General features: G+C 34.3%; 2 protein-coding genes across 2 annotated transcripts; one reads left to right on the forward strand and one right to left on the reverse strand.

Annotated features, from left to right (window-relative positions):
• Positions 1-8842: 8842 nt before the first annotated feature.
• LOC125876639 (G-type lectin S-receptor-like serine/threonine-protein kinase At4g03230) lies at positions 8843-13330 on the forward strand. Its single transcript, XM_049557859.1, has 7 exons — positions 8843-10338; positions 10937-11062; positions 11202-11398; positions 11486-11696; positions 11789-12026; positions 12116-12266; positions 12350-13330. The coding sequence occupies exons 1-7, from the start codon at positions 9039-9041 to the stop codon at positions 12659-12661; spliced, it is 2535 nt and encodes an 844-aa protein (XP_049413816.1). The 5' UTR covers positions 8843-9038; the 3' UTR covers positions 12662-13330.
• A 2852-nt stretch (positions 13331-16182) lies between these two features.
• On the reverse strand, positions 16183-19285 carry LOC125877867 (receptor-like serine/threonine-protein kinase SD1-8). Its single transcript, XM_049559145.1, has 7 exons — positions 18011-19285; positions 17796-17933; positions 17540-17709; positions 17251-17461; positions 16924-17161; positions 16683-16833; positions 16183-16601 (listed from the first exon to the last, which is right to left on the reverse strand). The coding sequence occupies exons 1-7, from the start codon at positions 19254-19256 to the stop codon at positions 16314-16316; spliced, it is 2442 nt and encodes an 813-aa protein (XP_049415102.1). The 5' UTR covers positions 19257-19285; the 3' UTR covers positions 16183-16313.
• Between the last annotated feature and the right edge of the window lie 674 nt (positions 19286-19959).

Genomic DNA, 19959 nt, shown 5'->3' on the forward strand with positions numbered 1-19959 from the left:
GAAGTGATAAAATGCATAAATGTGGCACTTCTATGTGTTCAAAAAGATCCAGGTGATCGTCCTACAATGTCAAATGTAGTCGTTATGCTTGGAGGCGAAAGCATGACTCTTCCAAGACCAAGTCAGCCACATTTTATCACAAGAAGAAATGCTTTGAGTACATCTTCTTCCTCTTCTAAGCTCTACAGCACTTTCAACAAAGAGTTGACGATAACTCATGAAGAAGAAGGCCAATACATAGAGATGTAAATGCACGACGAATAACTCAACATTATGTTAAAATCATCTATATCTTTCCTTTTAATTCAGTAATGAATTTTTCGATTAATTTTTTTTTTGGCACAGAGAATAAACCATTGTATCTTCCTTCAAGTGACAACAGGTCACTTGAATTGAATTCAAAGTTATATTTGTTAAGATAAAGTTTATTCAAGGGAAATTAGTGTAATAAGTGTGATGAACTAAGTCGGTTAAGTTTGTTATTCATTTTATTCTTGTTAATGAGCTAGTTATTTTTGTTGTTAGTTAGTTAGATTCTAGAACCTTCTTATTATTGAGTCTATATAAATACACTACATCTTCATGAAATGAAGTTCAGTTTTCATTTTCCCCAAATAAGAGCATTCTTCATTTCTCCTCAAAGCTTCAGATCAGCATCAATGGAGAATCAATATTCTCCATCAGTTTTCGTTTAACTCAATATGGTATCAGAGCCGTGACGGTTTTCTTTCACTTTCCGCAGTTCAATTTTTTTTTGTTTCGTCCCTTTTTCTTTTAGTAATTCAACTTCACACAGAATGGTACAGAGCAGTCATCAGGAAGGAACTTCAAATGGCAATAAACCTCCAGACCCTATTTCTCTGGATCTAACCAGTGTATTCTATGTTCATCCTTCTGAGAATGCTGGGTCTACACTCGTCCCTGTCCTGTTCGATGGATCTGGATATCGTTCATGGAGATGAGCTGTTCTTCGAGGCCTATCAGTGAAGAACAAAACAGGTTTCATCAATGGGAAAGTGCAAAGACCATACAGATTCAGCCGAATTTCCTCAGTGGGAGAGATGTGATGATATGGTCACCTCCTGGATTTTGAATTCTCTGTCCAAAGATCTCAGAGATAGCCTGCAATATGTAGACAATACAAGAGAACTTTGGATCGAATTAGAGGACAAGTATGGTCAAACTAATGGAGCTAAATTGTATCAACTTCAGCGCGAAATTAATGATCTCAGTCAGGGGAACTTGGACATTACTGGGTACTACACCAGAATTAAGAAGTTATGGGAGGAGCTTAACACATTAGACACAAATTCACAATGCACATGTGTGTGCATATGTACTGGTAAATCGAAAATACATAAAGCTGAGTTGGATAAGAGACTTATTCAAATCCTGATGGGATTGAATGAAGTTTACACCATTGTGAGAGACAGCATTTTGATGATGAATCCATTACCCACTATGGCTCAAACTTTTTCTATTCTTGTCCAGGAGGAGAAACAAAGAGAGGTGAAGCCTCAAAACAGGTTCAATTTGGACTCCACTTCTTTTCATGTGAATGCTGCCAGTACTAGCACAAATTTCAGGACTAACTATGCTCCTAATAGAAATAATGGGGGCAATAGCAGGGCTCCTAACAGGTCTAAGCTCTTTTGTGACCATTGTAAGAAGACTGGTCATATCAAAGAAAAGTGTTACAAGCTACATGGCTTTCCTCCTGATTTCAAGTTTTCTAAGGGAAAGAATGCAGGAACAACAGCTACTACAAATGGTTTTTCTGAGGAGTTTCTGGAAGATACATGTGACAAGAATCATGAAGTAGGCAAAGGAAAAGGGAAAATGCATGAACAAAGTCTAACTCAACAACAAATTTATCAGTTGGTAAATCTACTGGAGCACATCCAGATTCCAGGAGGAAGTAGCACTGCAAAGGAATCTGGGAACAACTTGAATGGTGGAGTTGTTAACTTTGCAGGTATCTTAGCATGCTACTCTTCAATTAATGACATTGGAAATTTGTCATGTAAATGCCTAAAACTCTCTATTGACTCTTGGATTATAGACTCAGGGGCCACACACCATATGACCTTCATGAAATCATTACTCACAAACCTCAGACCTTTACCCAGTCCTTTCCTAATTACCCTTCCAAATGGCTATAAAGTAAAGGTGACAGAAATTGGTGATATACATCTAAATCCTTTACTCACTTTGTATAAAGTATTGTTTGTGCCTAGTTTTAAATTCAACTTGATATCAGTTCATTGTTTGGTTTCTCACCTGAAAGTAAATGTCAGTTTCAATAATTTTTCTTGTTTCATGCAGGGCCCTTCAATGAAGAGCCCTTTGGAGATTGGTAGAGCACAAAATGGACTATACTATCTGTGCTCAAGATGTCACATTGCATGTTCTACTCTCATTTCTGCATCAGTTTCTACTTCTTCTGCTACACCTATTTCCAGTTCTTTACCTTGTTTTTTTGATTTTACTACTGTTTGTTCCAATAGTATTTCCTGTAATGCCTTGAATAACACTCCTGGTATAACCACTTGTAATACTACAGATGTAAGGTCCACTTGTTTAGGCAATAATAATGTGTTTCCTGCTTGTGTTTTTTATACCGTCTCTTCTAAATTGAATGGGCCTGCCATAACATGCTTGTCTAATGGAAACAATGTTGATCACTTGTGGCATAATAGGCTAGGAGATGTTCCTTTTGTAAAAATGAAAGGTATTCCTACCATTCCCATAACCCTCTCACCAAAACAACCCTTCATGTGCACTGTGTGCCCTATGGCCAGACAAACCAGACTTTCTTTTCCAACCAAGACCACTGTCTCTAGCACCAATACCTCTGATCTCCTTCACATGGATTTATGGGGACCATACCATGCCTCATCCCACAATAATTACAAGTATTTTTTAACCATAGTTGATGACTTTAGTAGATCAACATGGACTCACCTCCTTAGTTGCAAAACCAACACCCTTCAAATCATAAAATCATTCATATCACTTGTTGAAAATCAGTTCAAAACCACTGTCAAGTCAATAAGAACTAACAATGGTACAGAGTTCATCAATAATGAAACCTTCATGTATTTCCAAGCAAAGGGAATAATACACCAAAAGACTTGTCCCTACACACCACAACAAAATGGTATAGTGGAAAGGAAATACAAACACCTTCTGGAGGTTGCTAGAGCACTTCTGTACCAATCCAAACTTCCCATCACATATTGGGGAGAATGCATTTTAACAGCTACTTACTTAATCAATAGACTTCCCAATACAATTCTCCACAACAAAACACCTTTTGAAATATTGTACCACCAACCTCCCACCTATTCTCACCTTAGGTCATTTGGGTTTTTATGTTTCCCTACCATAAAGACTCATAAGGACAAATTTGATCCAAGGTCCATACCTCACATTTTCATTAGATATCCTTTCAATACAAAAGGCTATAAAGTCCTAGATCTAAGTACCAAAAGGATACATGTTTCTAGGGATGTAACTTTTCATGAGAATATCTTTCCTTTTGCCTTGTCTAAGTCTGAAACTGATCCTAGTTTTTCCACAATACTAAGAACTTTGAATACTAATTCAAAGGTGTTAAACTCTGCTTATGATACTTTTAACAAAACTGTTGTTTTGGATGATGATGACACTAATTTTAATGTCACTAATACTGACTTGCGTGCATCTATACTTTCACAAATATCTCCACCATCAGCTTTTGAACAATCATTAGACTTTCCTTCACCTTCAACAAATAGACAACCCAACTCAGCTGAACATGCCTTACCTGACACCACTGAACAACATCAAACCCAAACACTAAATCTTAGAAGGTCCAGTAGGTCCCATATCATCCCCACTTACTTGAAAGAATATAGTTATTCCTTACCCTCTTTGCATACTCAGCCTTCCTCAACCCCATCCTCTAACTTTGCACCTACCACTCATTATTATTCTCTTACAAGTCTTAACCAAGATAGTCAACATAGTGTTAAAGGTCCTTCTCATGACATTGAACCATGCTCATATGAAGAGGCAACACTTGACCCTGCTTGGCAGACAGCTATGACATCAGAATTTGATGCATTGTATGCCAATGAGACATGGGATCTTGTTACATTACCCATGGGAAAGAGGGCAATTAGATGCATGTGGGTTTACAAAGTTAAACACAAGGCTGATGGCACAATAGAGAGATTGAAAGCTAGACTAGTTGTGAAGGGATACACTCAACAAGCTGGCATTGATTACAATGAGACTTTTTCCCCAGTAGTTAAAATAACTACAATCAGGATTTTAATCAATCTGGCTGTCAAGAAAGGTTGGGACATGTACCAACTAGATGTGAATAATGTCTTCCTTCATGGAGATCTCCATGAAGAAGTGTATATGGACATACCTCATGGACTCATGGTGACTGATACAAGAATGGTTTGTAAGCTCAAGAAGTCCTTGTATGGACTGAAGCAATCAAGTAGATAATAGTATGACAAGTTAGCACAATTTTTATACTCAAGAGGCTACTCTCATTCTGCCAGTGATTACTCCTTGTTCTATAGAAAAATTGGAAGTTCTTTAGTCTTTGTTGCTGTCTATGTGGATGATGTCATTATAACTGGTACTGATATTATAGAGATTACTTCTTTGAAGAATTCTCTCCATAATGAGTTCCAGATTAAGGATTTGGGGAGACTGCAATACTTCATAGGTTTGGAAATTTTGTACAAAGATTCAGGGGTTATAATCTCTCAAAGAAAGTTTACTATTAGCCTACTGCATGAGTTTGATTGTTCAGATTGCATACCTGTGTCATCACCTCTTGAGTCCACAGTTAAACTTAAGGCAGGTGAAGGTGTATTACTTACAGATCCCACATACTACAGGAAATTAGTAGGTAAGCTGAATTTTTTGACCAACACAAGAATGGACATAGCTTTCAGTGTCCAGCATCTCAGTCAATTCCTCCAAAATCCCAGAGAACCACATCTCAAGGCTTCTTATCATGTTCTGAGATACCCTAAGAATGACCCTTGTTTAGGGATACATTTGTCAAATAATGCAAATTGCTCAATCACTGCATATTGTGACTCAGACTGGGCAGCCTGCCCTGATACAAGAAAGTCAGTGAGTGGTTATGTTGTGCTCATGAGGGACAGTCCTGTGAGCTAGAAGTCTAAGAAGCAAATGACCATATCTTTATCCTCAGCAGAAACATAGTATAGAGCTGTTAGGAAGGTTGTTGGAGAATTGGTGTGGCTAGAAAGATTACTGATTGAGCTGAATTTACCATGTAAACTGCCCATATATGTGTTTTGTGACAGCCAGACAACTATTCACATATCAAAGAACCCTGTGTTTCATGAGAGAACAAAGCATATAGAAGTGGACTGTCATTTTGTTAGAGAAAAAATACAAGAAGGACTCATCACACTCCATCACATCTCAACAAATAATCAGCTAGCTGATGTACTGACTAAGGCACTGCCGAGTGCTAAACACTCCAACATTCTACACAAGCTAGCTGTGAACTACTCACTTCCAACTTGAGGGGGGTGTTAAGATAAAGTTTATTCAAGGGCAATTAGTGTAATAAGTGTGATGAACTAAGTCAGTTAAGTTTGTTATTCATTTTATTCTTGTTGATGAGTTAGTTATTTTTGTTGTTAGTTAGTTAGATTCTAGAACCTTCTTATTATTGAGTCTGTATAAATACATTACATCTTCATGAAATGAAGTTCAGTTTTCATTTTCCCCAAATCAGAGCATTCTTCATTTCTCCTCAAAGCTTCAGATCAACATCAATGGAGAATAAATATTCTCCATCATTTTCGTTTAACTCAATAATATTCATTCACTGATCAACATTTTTTCCATGCATATTACCCTTTTAGTGTCTTTAAAAACGTTACGTTTGCCCTAATGTCATCCAAGGTTGTATGCATTGTGACTTTATACCAAATGTGACAGTCGAACCTACTTGTGATATTATCTGCTTTAAGTCTAGATGCACGCGACTTTAAAACACGTTAGTAGGATCTAAGATATCCCTTTTATATGACTAATATCTCCATTGCATTTTGTCTATGTGAGATTTGTCAAAGGTAAACACGAATTTCTACAACAAGTTATAAAGTTACATTTCTTATTTTCTTAATAGACACGGTCGATGGAATAATTTGGGACAGACTCTGGCCCCTCTCCGATCTGTTCGTTAAATACATGTAAACCAAATGTTTCAAGCCAAAAGAGTAGATATTAGATATTAACTTTATCTCTGTTAAAATGTGTTAGAGTCCCACATTGATTGATAATAGACGGATGTTCTGCTTATATGCACTTGAGCAATTCTTTCCTTGTGAACTAACTTTTGGAGTTGAGTTAGATCTAAATAGTATCAGAGTGAAATTCATGTCTATTTAGGTTTTCGGTCCACACTCCAGTTGGGTCTCTATTCCTTGAAAAATGTGATGTGAGTTATGAAGGTAGAAAGTATAAAATCATTGTTTCCTTTTAAGTAAATTCCAAATGTGGCAAAGACTTGAGTCTATTCATGTTGGCATTTGATAGCAACAATGTTGTGTCCCCACCTTGGTGAGACCATCTCCAACCCACCTCTATTTTACTCTCTATTCTCTATATTTGGAGAGTAAAATAGAGAACGGACACTCCAACCCACCTTCATATCACTCTCTATTCTTCATATTTAGAGAGGTGAATAGTAGTTCTCCAAATTTGGAGAACTACTATTCACACACTCTATTTCACTTTTTGGATATTTTATTATTATTTTACATATAATGTCATTAATAAAATATCTAATATTCACAATTCTTTTTAAATGTAATATAATATTTTTAAAAATATATTATTTAATATATACTACTTTCATCCCGAATTAATAGTATTTTAATTTTTTCTAATTTTCATCGATAATATAATTTGATTTTACTATTAATTTCACTATAAAGAATACACAAAATTAAAATGATAAGATGAAAATTTTAATTTAAAAATTCAATACATAATATGATAACTTAAATACAAGATAAACAATACAATAAATAACATAATAATTTAAATACAAGATAAAATACAATACATAACATAATAATTAATTCGCGATGAAACATGCCGAAAAGATGTTGAACGTGCATTCAGAGTTTTGCAATCATGTTTTACAATTATTGCAAGACCGTCACATTTTTGGAGAAAGGAAGTGCTACATGATATAATGACTACATGTATTATACTGTATAACATGATAATTGAGGATGAACGTGATCTTAATGAACCAATTCAAGATGCCGTAGAGGCTCTAACTCTAACGATAGAAATGGTGGTAGATGAAAATCTCCGATTTAAACAATTTTTAGCTAGACATAAAAAAAAATAAGGACAAAAATGCTCATTTTGAACTTTGTAGTGCATTCATTAATAGAACTTTTATGGGAACAACGTAATAATTTCAAAAATTGAGTGTTTATGTAATTGTATTTCGCATTTATTTGAATTTGTCCATTAATTTGCATATTATATACTAATATTTTCTTGCAATGTATGTTATATACAAATTCAGAATAGAATAAAATTTTATATTAAATAAAAATTTTGAAAAAATAAAATTTTTATTATTTCACATGAAAATTATATGAAGTAATTATTGGAAAAAAATAAAGGATTTATATTATGAAAAAGAAAATAAGAATGAAATAGAAATAATAATATAATATTGAGGATAGAGAAAAAATAATAGAAAGTAAAATAGAAAATTAAATTAGAGTTGATTGTTTGGAAAAAATAGAAAATTTTATATTTGAAAAATAAAATAGAGCGTAGGATCGGAGATGCCTCCGTAAATGTTTAATTGAGGGTACAATTGCCCCTTGCGAAATCGCTTTCGACCCATTGCCAGCCTTTTCCCACTTATTGACCAAGTCAATGTTGTTGGTTCTTTTATTTTTCTTAATTCCTTTTTTTCCCATCCATTCCCCTTTAAAGATTGAAAACAAAATAGTGATAATTAACCATACTAAATATTTTTTTGTCCGGAACTATTTGACTTAACATAATGTTAAATCATATTTTTTAAAAATTTATGGCCTAAAACAATTCTTAAATATTGTTGTGATTTTAAATCATTTTATTAAGGGTAAAAGAAGAATTTTAGAGTTAAATTATTTCTAATTATTGTAAGGTAATACTCCTTTCATTCTTATTTACATGTTGTACTTACTAAAAATAGATGTTTCCTAATAATTGTCATTTCATAAAATTGATGCATAAATGATTATATTTTTCCTACTTTACCCTCGAGAGTTATTAGCTTTGAAAATATGCATTTGAAAACTAAGTAAATAATTTATGTTTATTGGTCAAATTAAATAATTAAAAATTAATTAATTCAAGTTTATTGATTGAAAATTTGACTTTAAGAGAACACTAAATAAGAAAACGATGGTAAACTTACCTAGTTTCTTAAGGGATGTAAAATCTAAAATGATGACAACAGAAAAAGTATTTTTTTGGACAAACAAAAATGGAAAATGGTGCCACATAAATAAGACCGAGAGAGTTCAACACTTGTTTCTCACATTTTTTTCTCTCTAATCGGTTAGAGTTGCATTGTGGATGCTACCAAGTGAAAAGAGATAAACCTCAATTTATAAAAATTCAAATATAATAAGAAATTAAAGCATACACATTGATGAATGGCATGAGTCCCGACGAGAACCTTGAGCTCCTTATAAGTTTTTCCTATCAGCTAACTTTTGAGGTTGAGTCAAATCGAAAATACATTTCTTTGCATTCCGGACGCCTAATTTGACACATGACCAAATCCACCCATTGTAGATTAATGGCAGCCTTATTTCATACCAAACACGCGTGCTTATTGACTTTTAGACTATTAGACAAGTCTCATATGAATCTGATTGAACGAAAAAACCAAGTCTTACCATGACTATCAACATGATCTTAATTGATGCTGTGCATCTTCTGTTATCAAATTTGGTGCAACCATGCAACTGCAACATTATTCGATTCGTCTACTTTTTGTGATCGTAACATGTTTATCTATCAATATTCATCAGTCTCTTGGAGTTGAAATGATCTCAGTAAATCATTCTGTTTCTGGAAACCAAAGTATAGTCTCTTCGGGCGAAAACTTTGAATTAGGATTCTTTTTTCCTGGTAGTTCGAAAAATTACTATCTTGGTATATGGTATAAGAATGTAATGCCACAAACAATAGTATGGGTAGCAAACAGGGAGAAGCCACTTTCTGCTACTGATATGAATTCTGTTGAGTTGAAAGTTTTAGATGGTAATTTAGTGCTTATGACTGAATCCAAAAACTTGTTTTGGTCCACAAATATCAGCAACACAATTAGTTCAAATACACTAATGGCAATTCTTTCTGATGATGGTAATTTGATTTTGAGCGATGGATCAAATTCAACTACACCACTTTGGCAAAGCTTCGATAACCCGACTAATACATGGTTGCCGAATGCTAAGGTGAAGTATGACAAGCGTACAAATACAACAAAGATTCTTACTTCTTGGAAGAACTCAGAGGATCCATCTCCGGGGATTTTTTCAGTGGAAATGGATCAGAGTAATAAGCAGTTCTTGATAAAATGGAACAGGACTGAGATGTACTCAGCTACTGGATCTTGGAATGGGCATATTTTCAACATGATGCCTGAGATGAGTTTGAATTCTGATAGATACAGATTTTCATATGTTGATAATGAAAATGAGAGCTATTTTACTTATTCCCTCCGTAACTCTTCCAAAATCAGATTAACACTAGATGTCTCTGGGCAAATCAGGCATCTGATTTGGGCGGAAAATTTAAAGGAATGGCAAATTTTTACTTCTCAACCAAGACAACCCTGTGAGGTGTATGCTAGTTGTGGTGCCTTTAGCATTTGCAATAAGGAGTCCGCGACCTTCTGTAATTGCTTGACTGGTTTCACACCTAGATCTGATACAGAATGGGGCTTGAATGATCATTCTGGTGGCTGTGTTAGGAAGGAAAGCTTGCAGTGTGGTGATGGTAAAATAAAGGGCGGTTTTTCGGAGAATTCCAATGTGACATTGCCCGGATATTCTCTAACTGTGCAGGCAGCTAGTTCTGAGGAATGCCAGTCGACTTGCTTGAGTAACTGTTCTTCATGTAATGCATATGCTTATGATAATAATGTGTGTTCAATTTGGAATGAAGTTGTGAATCTGAAGCAACTCTCACCAGGAGATGGTAGTGGAAGTGTGATTTATACCAGACTCGCTGTCTCTGACGAAGTATACGGTGAAGGTAAGTTTAAAGTTAGGAGTTGTATTTGATAGTGTTTGCCATTTCTATGTATGCAATGCTCATCTCCAAATAGCTACCGATAGAGCTTTCTATGGATGTTTGTTTTTTCTTGTCTGATGTTTCAGTTCTTTACCTCATGTCTTTAAACAGTACGAGTCTATACATTCTCTAAATCTTAGTGCTCATAAGAATTAACTAGGCAATTATAAGTTTACGCAAACACCTTCTATGTTTTAAACAAACATCAGATAGCCACTGACCAAATTTAAGTTTACGCAACATCCTCTACGTTATAAACACACATAAGATGGTCACTGACCAAATGTATGGTTTTCATGTTTTGATTAGTTACAACTGCCAAAATGAGTTGAAGACCTTTCGCCAGTAAACATTACCAGTTCGTTGAGTTCCCACATCAGCTCCTTAAGGATGAGATGGTCTTTTCATATGGTTTTGGACAGTTCTTACCTCATAAACTAGCTTTTATAGTTGAGTTAGCCTCAAGGTCCATTTCTTATCACGTTATTAGAATCAGACCCATCCCAAAATAGTCTATTTCTTGTCACAATTTCCTTATGTTTCTTCTTTCTGTCATCAGATGCAAATTCAGGGAAATTGTCCCTGAAGGTTAAAGTCATCATATCTGGCGTGGTAGCCGTTGCAGTTCTACTTCTATGTAGCTTTAGCTACATTTATCATAGGAGAATAATGTCAAAGAAAACAGGTACTTGTGTTGCTATTACAATCTCTGGAGTAGTTGTTTTACCACTACCAGAAAAATTTCTCCTTCCACTTTTTTTTTCCGAATCAGATCAAGAGAGATATCTCAAAAGGCTGCTCTTTTTTTTTTTTTTTTATCTTAGCAAGCCAACAAAGCACAGGAGGCAATCCAGTTCCACATTGGTTAAACAGAGAAAGAGAAGCACAAATTCTGATTAACGAAAATGATAAGCAAAACATTGCCGTTCCATTCTTTAGTTTGGAAAACATACTAGCAGCCACAGATCATTTCTCAGATGTAAATAAACTTGGACAAGGAGGTTTTGGTCCTGTTTATAAGGTTAGCATTAATAATTCACTTTAACATGAGTTCAACTTTATGTAGTCATTTCATAGCATCCTAGTTTCCACATCGAAAATCTTTCAGGGTATATTTTCAGATGGACAAGAAATTGCTGTGAAAAGGCTATCAACCCAATCTAGACAGGGCATTGAAGAATTCAGGAACGAAGTCATACTGATCTCGAAACTTCAACATAGAAATCTAGTCAGACTTTTAGGCTACTGTATCACAGGGTATGAACAGATTCTACTTTACGAGTATATGTCAAACAAAAGTCTAGACACCTTCATATTCGGTTAGTATACATATCTGAACTGATCTTATTTCTTAATCACTCTATTTACTTGATCAATGTTGCTAAATTTTCTCCTTGGTCACCAAAACAAGATCCAACACTTAGCAAGTCATTGAAGTGGAAAAAACGATTTGAGATCATATTAGGAATTTCTCGAGGGCTTCTCTATCTTCACGAAGACTCAAGGCTCAGAATCATTCATAGAGATCTGAAAACAAGTAACATTCTTTTGGATCAACAAATGAACCCAAAAATCTCAGACTTTGGCTTGGCAAGGATAGTTGAAGAACAAACAACAGAAGCAAGTACCAAAAAAGTGGTTGGAACTTAGTAAGTAATACAAACATGACAATGTTATGAACGTTGCTTAATTTCATCGCACATCTGACTTATGATTATTCCATCATTATTTGATTTAGCGGATATATGTCTCCTGAATATGCATTGGAAGGTGTATTTTCGATTAAGTCAGACGTATTCAGCTTAGGAGTAGTTATACTGGAGATAGTAACCGGAAGGAGAAATACAGGATTTTATCAATCTAAAGAAGCATCTAACCTTTTGGTCCATGTGAGTGCCTTGAGTACACGTTAATTTTTTTCCGATGTGTATGTTGAACTTCATATTCATTATTCTAAATCATGATATCACAGGCATGGAATTACTGGAAAGAAAAAAGGGCACTACATTTGCTGGATCATTCATTGCTCGAATCATGCAACCCGAAAGAAGCAATGACGTGCATAAACGTTGGACTCTTATGTGTGCAAGAAGATCCAGGTGATCGTCCTTCCATGTCAAATGTTGTGATGATGCTTCGTAGTGAAAGTACGTCTCTTCCAAAGCCTAATCAACCGGCTTTTGTGTCGAGGCGAAATGTTTCTAATTCAACTTCTGTTTCATCTGGTACACCACCTAGCTTCTCCAAAATTGAGTTGACAATCACAGTTGAAGAAGGCCGATAACGTGATGAATTCATTAGTTTTTCAAATGAATTTAAACGCGAATTTAAATTATTTTTTCACCTTAGATTAAAAAACAAAATTACAGGAATACATGATCCTTTTCTTTTTCTCAATTTTTTTGTTGTTTAGGCAGTAGAAGACTTGGGACCAGTACTGCTGATATTTATAGTGAAAACTGAAAAGTATATATGCTTAATATTGTGTACAACATAGAATATATTGTGTTGATAAAAAAAAGTACATTTTCTGTTTCATTTTGGTCTCTTCTACCTTCTTAACTTGTCTTAAAAGGCCATTCAGTAAGAATGGAAGAAAAAATAGACTAAGTCGTATTTTTCTCATAAACATAAAAACTTCATAACTTATGAGAACTATCAAAATTTTCTTAAATTTTATACAATTATATTCTAGCAAATGAGCTTACCATAGTTCATAAATAGAATATTAAAATATTAATATCCTAATGTGCCGCATTAATAATTCACATATCTCTATATAAATAAATATTTGTGATCACAAAATTTTAAATGTACATAATTTTATGAAAATTCATTAATCTTTTTTTAAAAAAAAAACAAATAAGCCGAAAGGCGATTTTGTTAATGAACAAAGCAAATAAGTACAAGAACCACCCGGATAACGTACAAACTCCAAACAGACCAAATCCACTAATAGCCTAAAATTAAAATAACACAAACAAACAGAAATATAAAGACAAAACAATCTGAGACAACAAAAAGGAGAAACAAACAAAAATCTAAAGCAATAGAGAAAATAAGTCTGTGGAAGCCTCCGATCAAAAATCATGGTGTCACTTCGTCTTCTTCGACACACATCCACCATTGTTGCCGGCGACCAATAGAGATTCTATTAGTCAACAATTGTAGTAACTAGTTGTTCTTTAAAATAATTATTTCACGTGGTATAAACAATATCCTTCAGAGCTTTTTTACAAAATTTAAAATACTGGGTATTTTTTTTACAAAATTTAAATTTATGGGTCAAGTTATATATATTTGAAATCACGATTTAGAATCTCAAATTATGTTGTTTGGAAAGTTTGGAATTTGATTTGAAATCATGATCTCAAATCGTATGTCTAAACACTGATTTAAAATAATGACTTCATATCGTATGTCCAAACGCAAGCCAAATATAATTTTTTTGTCTGTTTTTTTTAATTTGCTTAAGTAACTATGTAACGATCCAAGTCACTAGTGATATTGTCCGCTCTGGCACTAGGCCTGCACAACTTTCAAATGTGTTCTAGTAGATATTAGACATGCTTACTTATATTTCCAACATCTCTACTAGTTTTGCTGACACAAGAGCGGCATCGATATAAGAGTAGCTCTGACACCATTTATAACGTCTCAACTCGCTATTGATATTATCCATTTTGGGCCTAAGCCTACACGACTTTAAAATGCATCAATAATAGGTAAAGTCTGCTTATTTATATATTCAACATTTCTCAGCTGTTTTGTCTATATGAGACTTCGTATTTTAAGATAGGGTGTCACAACCTAATAATTACTTTTATTATGACTATATAACATATTTTATGAATCCATTGAATTGTGGATTTTCATTTGATTTATTCAAGAATTAATTGAATTCATGTATGTATACTTCCAAGGTGATAAAAAACCTTTTTGGATAACTATGTATCTACTAGTTTGGTTACCTTTGGGAGTGATATCTCAACATTATAGATAGAGATATCATTCAACATTTGGATGACACACTCGACTAGAGAAAACTATTTTCCTTTCTCTACTTAACTTGTCTTGTTCACTTTATATTGTATTATTCTAAGCTTGATTTTATAACACATATCAATTTTTTTTCAAATGTCTTCTAAAAAATATTTAGACGACAAAGTTTCTCCTCAGTCAATTTGAATTGCATATTAGTCTAATATTTAAATAGGCTAAAATTTAAAAAATAATTGCTCTGATACCAATGAAAGAGTTTTAAAGTCAAAACAAGAGAAAATGATCTAAAACCCTCCCAACCTATTTTTGAAATCCCAACTACACACTCCAACTTCACGGGTGTGCTATTACCCCTGAACTTCATATTTCTTTATTTTCTACACACTTAAACGTTGACCTGTCATAGTAGGTGAGAACACCTTAAATTTTGACGAAATTTTTCTCTTTCTCCNTCAAAACAAGAGAAAATGGTCTAAAACCCTCCCAATCTATACTTGAAATCCCAACTACACACTCCAACTTCACGGGTGTGCTATTACCCCTGAACTTCATATTTCTCTATTTTCTACACACTTAAACGTTGACCTGCCATAGGAGGTGAGAACACCTTAAATTTTGACGAAAATTTTCTCTTTCTCCAACGATCATCTTCCCCACCATTAAATAAACTATTGTTTCTTCTTCCCCACCATTAACCCTTGTTCCTTTTATAAAAAAAAATCACGATTTTCTCTCAAAAATAAGTAGGGTTTAGTTGTTTATGTTCATTTCTACTTCAAATCTTGAATTTAAGGTTTGTAATCTGCTCTAATTTCTTATTTAGGTCTCTAATATGAATTTTGAATTTTCTCGAAATTCATCAAAAATGGCAAATGAAAACTTGAATAAGCTTTGTATTGATGAATCAGACTCAATGTTGCTCTTAATTTCACGAATCAACAAAAACCCTAAGGATAAAGCAAAAACTCGAAATAAAGGATAAAGAACTAACCTTTTACTAAATCAGTTGATAAACTACGAAATCAAGTTGAAAATAGACAACAAAATCCTTTGATCATCAACAAAAATGCATATGCAAATGGAGAAGGAGATAAAAAAGAGAAAGGATATTTTTTTGGGTCTTTTACATTTTTGGAGGGAAATGGGAGAAAAACAAGAATTGAGAGTTGAAAAAGTGAGGGACCGGCGCGTGCAATCACGTTTATCATATTAGAGAAAGGGGATGTATTAGTTTGACAAATCAAGATTAGATTCCATCTTTGTGGAAATTATTAACACTGCCTTTTATTTTCAAAAAATAGTTGAATTAGAAGGGCTGAGAAACATTTCTGTAGTTTCAAATGGGCCATCGATCTTTTTTTTCTTAATCATTAATTTAAGCTTTTCAATATGTATATCCACTTTAATTTGATTTCTTTCTATCTCCACTTATCTTCTTTTTTTCTTTGAGAAAATGACACAATACAATTGACACAAGTTATATTCTTTGCGTGAACATGAATGAATACAATGAATATAGACACTTGACAATGAAAGATTTGCTATGAATGGTAAATATTGAAACTATAGCGATGCTAGGTAACTAGCTATTAAACTGTAGCAGTATAGAAACAATTGTGTATGGTTTATCCAATGCGTTGGTGCACTCCTTATGTCACATTTTATATGAGTTAATTGACTTAGTGTTTAAGAAAGAAGAGATAACTTTTGAAACTTGTGTCGAAAAATAAGTGATAAATATTTGTGTGTCTATAAATTATTTATCATTTTTTTTGGAAACCGACTAAAAAAAGTAAGTAAGTGATATAAACTGGGACAGAGGGAGTAATTGAATTGGTTTTTGATTTTTTATTTACAGTGCTATACATTTTTTAGAAGATGGTTCTTTTCAAAATAAGATTAATTCCATAAGAAATATGGAAAGCTAAATCCTCTCATCTAGGTACTGGCAAAGTAATTGTCAACTCATTTATGGAAAAATTGTTTAACTTTTGATGTCGCCAGCTGCTGCGAAAAGCCGGTTCTTTTGGCTCAGGGATGGGCGTTGTTTCGTTGCTTAACATGGCAACTATATCAGACATTGTTGGTCGATCAGTAGGAATTTCTTGAACGCAAAGAAGAGCAACCAGAACAGACCGTGTTGCTTTGTTACTGTCGCAGGTCGCCCTTATTGATGGATCTATTAACTCCAACATTCTTCCTTCTTTCCACATTTTCCATGCCTAACATGCCAAATGACGTGAAATGTTAACAGAAACGAAAAGAAACTTGGACTGAGTTTTCAAATGCGCGAGTGTACTTACCCATCCTAATAAAGACATACAAATTTCAGTCATGAAGAAGTCTGAGTTTCGTTCACCAGTCAAGATTTCCAACAGCAATACTCCAAAGCTGAATACATCTGATTTCTCCGAGAATTGGCCATATACTACGTATTCTGGAGACATATAGCCACTATACCATATTGGCGTAAATCAGTCTTAAGTAGCTATACACAAGAGGTAATAACATAAATCTGGTTACAGAAGCGGCTACTATACTTACTATGTACCAACCACTCGTTTTGTATTGGCCTGTGTTTGATCAGTCCCGAAAATCCTTGCCATTCCAAAGTCTGATATTTTTGGGATCATCTCTTGATCTAGCAGAATGTTGCTTACCTTCAAGTCCCTGTGGATGACTTTTAATCTCGAGTACTTATGCAGGTAAAGTATTCCTTGAGCAATTCCTTCTATTATCCCAAAACGTGTATCCCAATCGAGGGTAACCTTCAATGAAGGGTCTAAAAGAAAAAATGAATATCCAATTAGCCAACGGAAATGAGGAAAACAGAGTTATGATTCTCGTGAAAATAATACTAATGAGTATAACCAGAAATAAATTTGTCCAGGCTGCAATTGGGCATATACTCATAGATCAATATCTTCTCCTCCCCTTCAACGCAACATCCTAAGAGGCTGACTAGATTTTTGTGCTGCAAATTCGCGATTAGCTTCAACTCATTCATGAACTCCTCCAGTCCTTGTGATGACCTCCTGCTTAGCCTTTTGATGGCTACGTCTCCAAATTCAGCCAAAGATCCCTGAAACAGAATGTTTAAAGCCACAATTCTCTATATTCATGAAATTAAATACGAACATCAAAATATTGAATTTTGCACCTTGAACACGGGTCCAAAACCACCTTCTCCAAGTTTGTTACTTTCATTGAAGTTGTTTGTTGCGTCTCTTATATTCTGCAGGCTGTACTGTACCAACTTCATATCATCTTTCCCAACTAAAGTTCCACTAGGCATGGAGCTAACAAAAGCAGAATCTCCGTCCATCTTATCTAGTTCCAAACAACAATCAGTAAGGCAAAGCACCGTAAATAATATGAAATCTGAAATCATTACAGTCTAGAAATGCTAGATTCACCTCGTCTTTTCAAGCGCTTTCTTTTGAAGATAAAAGCAGAGATACTAACAAGAAGCAAGATTGCAAAAATTGCAGAAACAATTTTCACAGTGAGAATTTTGTATCTTCGAGCTGAATTCCCAGATAGATTATTAGTAACTGCATCCACAACACGAAAATTATACTAGTCTTTCACTTGTTGTTAACAGAACCAACAATGATACAAGTAAACATACCTAGCTCTAACACGTGAACTCGAACATAGAGATCTCTGCCGTTAGTAGTGTCATGCCCAAGATCCAGTAAATCTCCAAGCCATATAAAACAGGCGTTTTTCGTACAAGCATAAGCTGAACAGGAGCAGTTCCTAATGCACTGAGTTTCACACTCTTCAGTACTCATATTTCCTAAAGAGACAGCATGATCTGGCAATTTCATATTCTCATGCTTAAAGAATCCATCTCCACCATCACACCCCAACGCTATTTTTCTCACACAACCTCCATTCCATTTCTCATTTGCCCAATCTGTCGAAAATTTAGGTTCAAATCCGTCTAAACAACTGCATAATCCACTTGATCTGATCCCACAGATACCAAACGGACCACACTGTGCGTAAAGGTCACACTTAGATTGTGGTGCTTCAAATTCAACATTCCATTTGTTACTTCCATTCCGATTCCACACCATCACCTGAAGGTGCCCGCTCGGATTCAGAATGATTCTTAATCTCAGAAAGATTCTGTAGTAAGCTAAATTAAGATATACATTATCATTTTCAGTAACAACAGCGAAACACCACACTGTATACGCTCTGCAACTATCGTCAAATCTATAATAAATACCGTTTCGGTTCCAAATGACAAAACGCATAACCCCTTCAGTAGGGTCTATTCCAAAAGAGAAATTTCCGGGGCGAGCATCTTCATTACTCGTCCATGAAGTGATCACATTTCGTAAGCCACTAATTTTATTGAAACCAAATCTCATATGGCGTAATAACGTATCTGTAGGATACTGGAAGCTCTGCCACAAATAATTGGACTCACCGTAGTGTCGAAGAACAAGGTTCCCGTTATCTAACAATATTCCGATAGTAAAATTTGAAGTTAATAATGATTCCGGTGCTGTTGATGAGACATTTGATGACCAAATGAGTTTGCCTTTTTCATCGAAAATCACTAAATTTCCATCACCGCCGATAGTGAAAACTGGTGAGGCATTCTGTGGGATGGGAGATTCTCTGTTGGCAACCCAAACGACTGTTTGTTGAGGGATTATGTTGTACCATATGCCTAGATAGGTGTACGTTGAATTTGATGGAGTGAAAAATCCTAAGGCAAAACTTCTATCAGCTGAAATCAATTTCTGATTACCAGTAATTGATTTGCCAACTTTGACACAATTTTGGCAAGGAAGAACTGGTAAGCAAGAACATGAGAAAATTAACAGTAAAAGAGGTAAGAAACTATCCAACTCCATTGTTTTTCCCAAACTACACCTCCTATTCTTCCTTCTCTCTCTTTATATGGAATTGATAATCCTCGTTTCAATTTATTTGTCGTAACTTCATTTTTAATTTGTTTCATACGGAATGTCTCTTTCCCTTCAAATTTTCATATCACATGTTTAAGATTTTATCTTTAGTTTAAAAGTTTTTTTGATGTGTTTTAACTTCATGTCAAGTTAAAATAGTATTCTAAAAAGTAGGGGTGAGATGGGACATTTTAGTAAGCACATGATGAGGCGTAAGCCCTGGTGGCGGAGCCACCTTATAGTTATGTGGTTCATCTGAATCTCCTTCGATGGAAAATTATATTATTTATATATGATTAAAATAATTATTTAAGTATATAGTAGATGTTGAACCTTTTTCGACTATTTCGTGTGTCTATTTTTTCAGATTTTGAACTCTCTATTGAAAATTCTTGCTCCGCCACTGATATGCCCAATGAATCTTTAAAATTTTAATTTGCAATATAATGAAATAGTATAATAACACTAAATTATAAAAATGCATGAATAGTTTAAAATAATTACAAACATGATTAAAAAAATACATGAAAAATAAAATTACTAAGATGATTTTACAAGTATAATAAATGTAATGATATAAAACTATTATGAGGTGCAAATCAACTCTAATATCTTAACTTTCTAATAATAAAAGAATTATTATTTCTAA

This window comes from Solanum stenotomum, chromosome 9 (genome assembly GCF_019186545.1).
Source record: "Solanum stenotomum isolate F172 chromosome 9, ASM1918654v1, whole genome shotgun sequence".
Classification (NCBI taxonomy): Eukaryota; Viridiplantae; Streptophyta; class Magnoliopsida; order Solanales; family Solanaceae; genus Solanum; species Solanum stenotomum.

What these genes read in the sequence shown, in the direction of transcription:
- LOC125877867 (XM_049559145.1), bottom strand. Translation starts at nt 19,256, where the DNA reads ATGGAGTTGGATAGTTTCTTACCTCTTTTACTGTTAATTTTCTCATGT. An exon ending in CCTGGACAAATTTATTTCTG is followed by an intron (nt 17,162 to 17,250) that starts GTTATACTCATT and finishes TTTTTCTTTTAG; the next exon opens with ACCCTTCATTGAAGGTTACC. An exon ending in AAACGAGTGGTTGGTACATA is followed by an intron (nt 16,834 to 16,923) that starts GTAAGTATAGTA and finishes AATATGGTATAG; the next exon opens with TGGCTATATGTCTCCAGAAT.
- LOC125876639 (XM_049557859.1), top strand. Translation starts at nt 9,039, where the DNA reads ATGCAACTGCAACATTATTCGATTCGTCTACTTTTTGTGATCGTAACA. An exon ending in AATAATGTCAAAGAAAACAG is followed by an intron (nt 11,063 to 11,201) that starts GTACTTGTGTTG and finishes TTTTTATCTTAG; the next exon opens with CAAGCCAACAAAGCACAGGA. An exon ending in TCTAGACACCTTCATATTCG is followed by an intron (nt 11,697 to 11,788) that starts GTTAGTATACAT and finishes CACCAAAACAAG; the next exon opens with ATCCAACACTTAGCAAGTCA.